This window comes from Gadus morhua, chromosome 10 (assembly GCF_902167405.1).
Source record: "Gadus morhua chromosome 10, gadMor3.0, whole genome shotgun sequence".
NCBI classification, from domain to species: domain Eukaryota; kingdom Metazoa; phylum Chordata; class Actinopteri; order Gadiformes; family Gadidae; genus Gadus; species Gadus morhua.
Window position 1 is genome coordinate 8,606,225 of NC_044057.1, and position 3,704 is coordinate 8,609,928.

At 45.3% G+C, this 3,704-nt stretch overlaps 1 protein-coding gene across 1 annotated transcript in view; it reads right to left on the reverse strand.

Annotated features, from left to right (window-relative positions):
* The window catches only part of LOC115552792 (neuronal acetylcholine receptor subunit alpha-3), a 17,469-nt gene extending 17,184 nt beyond the window's left edge, over positions 1 to 285 (reverse strand). Inside the window, exon 1 of the mRNA XM_030369117.1 lies at positions 29 to 285. Coding sequence (XP_030224977.1) covers positions 29 to 83 — 55 coding nt within the window. The 5' untranslated portion in view covers positions 84 to 285. The remainder of the gene's footprint in view (positions 1 to 28) is intronic.
* Positions 286 to 3,704: the final 3,419 nt, after the last annotated feature.

The window sequence follows — 3,704 nt, forward strand, 5'->3', positions numbered from 1 at the left end:
CCCCATCCTCTCCTTCAGCGCATCGTACCTTGAGCTGCGAGCAGAACCAGCACCACACAGCCGAGTTTCCCGGCGAGATTCATCGATACATCAGCGATGATTCTTCTCAGAGAAAACCAAAGATTACAGAATCGGTTGCAGAAACTTCAGTAGAAGGCAGAATGCTGCAGAGAGCGTCTTTTTACTGGAGGAAAAACAAAATCTTCCGCTCCGGAGCGTCAAGGTTGTTGAGTCGGTGCGCTCGAAGACATGGAACTCAACTTTAGGTCTGTCCCGCCCCACCCCCCCGGACCAGACCTGTACATAACATCCCTGTCTGGACCTAAACATTGTTACACTTCTTTTGGGAATGATTTATTTGCACAAGAGTGAAAAAGTATAATAAAGTCTAATAAAGATTAAAACAAATAGATAAAATAATTGGCTGAGATTCTAAAATGATTTTAAATGGAAAGTAGGCTTACTGTATACGTATATAATTTTTATTACATACGTGTCGTGTGTGTATGTGTGTGTGTGTGTGTGTGTGTGTGTGTGTGTGTGTGTGTGTGTGTGTGTGTGTGTGTGTGTGTGTGTGTGTGTGTGTGTGTGTGTGTGTGTGTGTGTGTGTGTGTGTAAAAATAATACGCTTGAAATTTAAATAAAAACAGTGTGATCATATTAAGCTGAGCTGTAAATGACCTATATATTCACCTTAATTGATTTTACACGCATTCTATGATAAACACGTCCCAAAGCAATCAACGTGTTCTATTACGGGGTCGTGCAGGCAGGTTGACAGACAATACTAATGTCTAATAACGACATTAAAAAAAGAAAAATGGTAACAATAAATATTCTCTTATATCGATCTGAAGAGGAAAATGTACTTTAATATTGTTTAATAATTTTCATATAAAGAGCTGTTATTCCTGCATTGGCCTCCCTGCATGTGGGTGGAAATTAGGCGAGAGAGAGAGAGAGCCATGTGTTACCTCAAAAAACATTCATAAACTTTCCCCTTTTGTTAAGTCAAACCAAAAGGAACAAAAAATAAAAACATTGTCTTAAAACTGGAAAGAGATTCCATCAGTGGAGTCCACTAAGCATATGACACCATCAATGCACCCCCGCTGGTTGAAACACAAAAACTCATCAGTCATTTTATAGTATGCAAAATCAGCTGCCACCCTGGTCCTGACCATGACTTTAAACACCCCCACTAAATCCTTCCCTTTGCCCTCCTCCTTCTCAGTTTTGTGGGTTTTATAGATGGCTAGCTTTGCCTGACCGAGAAGGAAATTTGCCAGTGTAAATTTTCCTTTTCTCTCCTTACTGTACCGCACTGAAAATACTAACAAATTCTGATTAAACAGAAACCCGAGTTCCCGCAACAATGTCTGCAGAAGAGAAAACAAAGGTAACAATCTGGAGCATTCAGTAAAAAAATGAAATACCGTGTCTGGGGCTGGGCAGAAAGGGCAGGTTGGCATGACGTCAAGGTTGAACCTTGAGACAAAATGATTAGTGGGGATGGCCAAGTGAAGGACGCGCCACTGCATGTCCCCCACTCTTTTGGAGATGGGAGGTTTGTACAGCAACCACCATGTGGGAGAGAGGTTTGGTGGAACCTGTCCATGTTGCCGCCACTTGGTGTCTGGACGACTGGCCAGCTGCTTGAAAAACAGGGATTTGCTGCATATGTGATGGAGTGACTTTCAGTCAACTGAGGCAAAAACTAAATCAGTAAGACCATTAAAGGTTAGCAGGTGTCCCTGTCCTCTAGATACACACTTAAGAGATATCCGAGAGGGAGAACAAAAACAAAAGTTGAAAGACACCTCTCAGTGGCCATAGTCAGATGATGCTGAACCAGGATGTGGGGATGGAAACAGGAAGTGATGCATACAGGTGGAGCTGCAGTGAGCGGGAGGTAGAAGTGGAGGGCGTAGAATGAGGAGAGGAAGCACTTAGAGCCAAGAAGAGTAGAAGAGTAGAGCGGCACAGCAGAGAGCTCACACAGGAAGGGAGGGGTCTAACTTTGCCACATTAGCCGCACTCCAGCAGCCTCCCCATGAAATGTTAAAAGGTCCCAGAATAGACGAGCAGATCTTAACACTCAGAGGGACCGTCGGAGGAGGGAAAGGAGTGGGGAGGGGAAGGGGGGGAAGGTTAGAGAAGATGGGGGAGGTGGACGGGGTGCAAATACCTCTGATGTGTTTGACTGGGACACAGAAAACCAGAAAAATCTATTTATGGAAAGGTCTTCATGTAGTCCGGAGGAAAGAGAAAACACAGAGAGAGAGAGAGAGAGGAGACTCCACCCATGCAGTCTCATACTTCTCTCCATCATTTTCTCTCTCTTTATCTCATCCTCTCTTCATTTCTATATCCCGCTTTCAAAATTCCAGATTTAAGATTCAAAGGGCTTTATTGAAATGGAAACGTCAGTCCTGCATAGATCGCAAAGGCATTAAAGGAAAGTAAGATACAAAATAACAAGCAAAATTGCAGCACAAAATTAACCAATTAAATATAATCTTCTCAAATAAAATATAATACAAATTATAAAATGGGTAACTCGTATGATCAGTGGCGGACTCAGGGGGGGGGCAACCGCCCCCCCTCTTGGCTCAATGGTTGAAAAAGCGCGCCAAAGTGCCCTTCAAGAGTGTCGAAAACGAGAGGAAATGCCTTATTGGCTGCCCTTTTCACGTGCAAAACATGATTAGGTGCCCTCTAGGGTGCTCCTTCATGCAATACATTATGATGATGTGCCCTCTAGAACAAGAAAATTCAATGACGTGCATTAATGAGTGCCCTTATAGTCCCCTTCTGCCCGTCTGGTTCCCTTTTAGTGCCCCCTTTAGTACCCTGATAATGCCCTTCTGCCCGTCTGGTGCCCTTCTAGTGCCCTGATAGTCCCCTTCTGCCCGTCTGATCCTTCTAGTGCCCTGATAGTCCTCTTCTGCCCGTCTGGTCCTTCAAGTGCCCTTCTGCCCATCTGGTGCCGTTCTAGTACCCTGATAGTGCCCTTCTGCCCGTCTGGTCCTTCTAGTGCCCTTCCAGTGCCCTTCTAGTGCCCTTCTAGTGCCCTGATGGTGCCCTTCTGCCAGTCTGGTCCTTCTAGTGCCTTTCTAGTGCCCTTCTAGTACCCTGATAGTGCCCTTCTGGTCCTTCTAGTGCCCTTCCAGTGCCCTTCTAGTGCCCTTCTAGTGCCCTTCTAGTGCCCTGATAGTGCCCTGATGGTGCCCTTCTGCTCGTCTCGTCCTTATAGTGCCCTTCTAGTGCTCTTCTGCCCGTCTGGTGCCCTTCTAGTGCCCTTCTGCCCGTCTGGTGCCCCCATGGTTGAAAAAGTGTGCTAAAGTGCCCTCTATGGTGGTGAAAATGAGAGAAAGTGCCTTATTGGCTGCCCTTTACACGTGAACAAAAATTAATGAGTGCCCTAGGTTGCCCCTGATGATGATGATGATGTGCCCTCTGGAGCAAGAATATGGCAGACCGAAAAAAACATGTTGTGGTTAGCTATTGAGGTCTAGACATTCCTCTCTTTGGTAGCTGACGAACGGGGAATGCGAGGCGTTGCTTTCATGTGGCCTCGCCATGACAAACAGCTACATCGAGTGGTACTTAAATCTCCACTGGATAACGAAGCAAAAAGTGGATTAAGAGTATGTCAGTACCCATAGTGGAAAAGCGCAATTAGATGCCAAGTTAGAAAAACT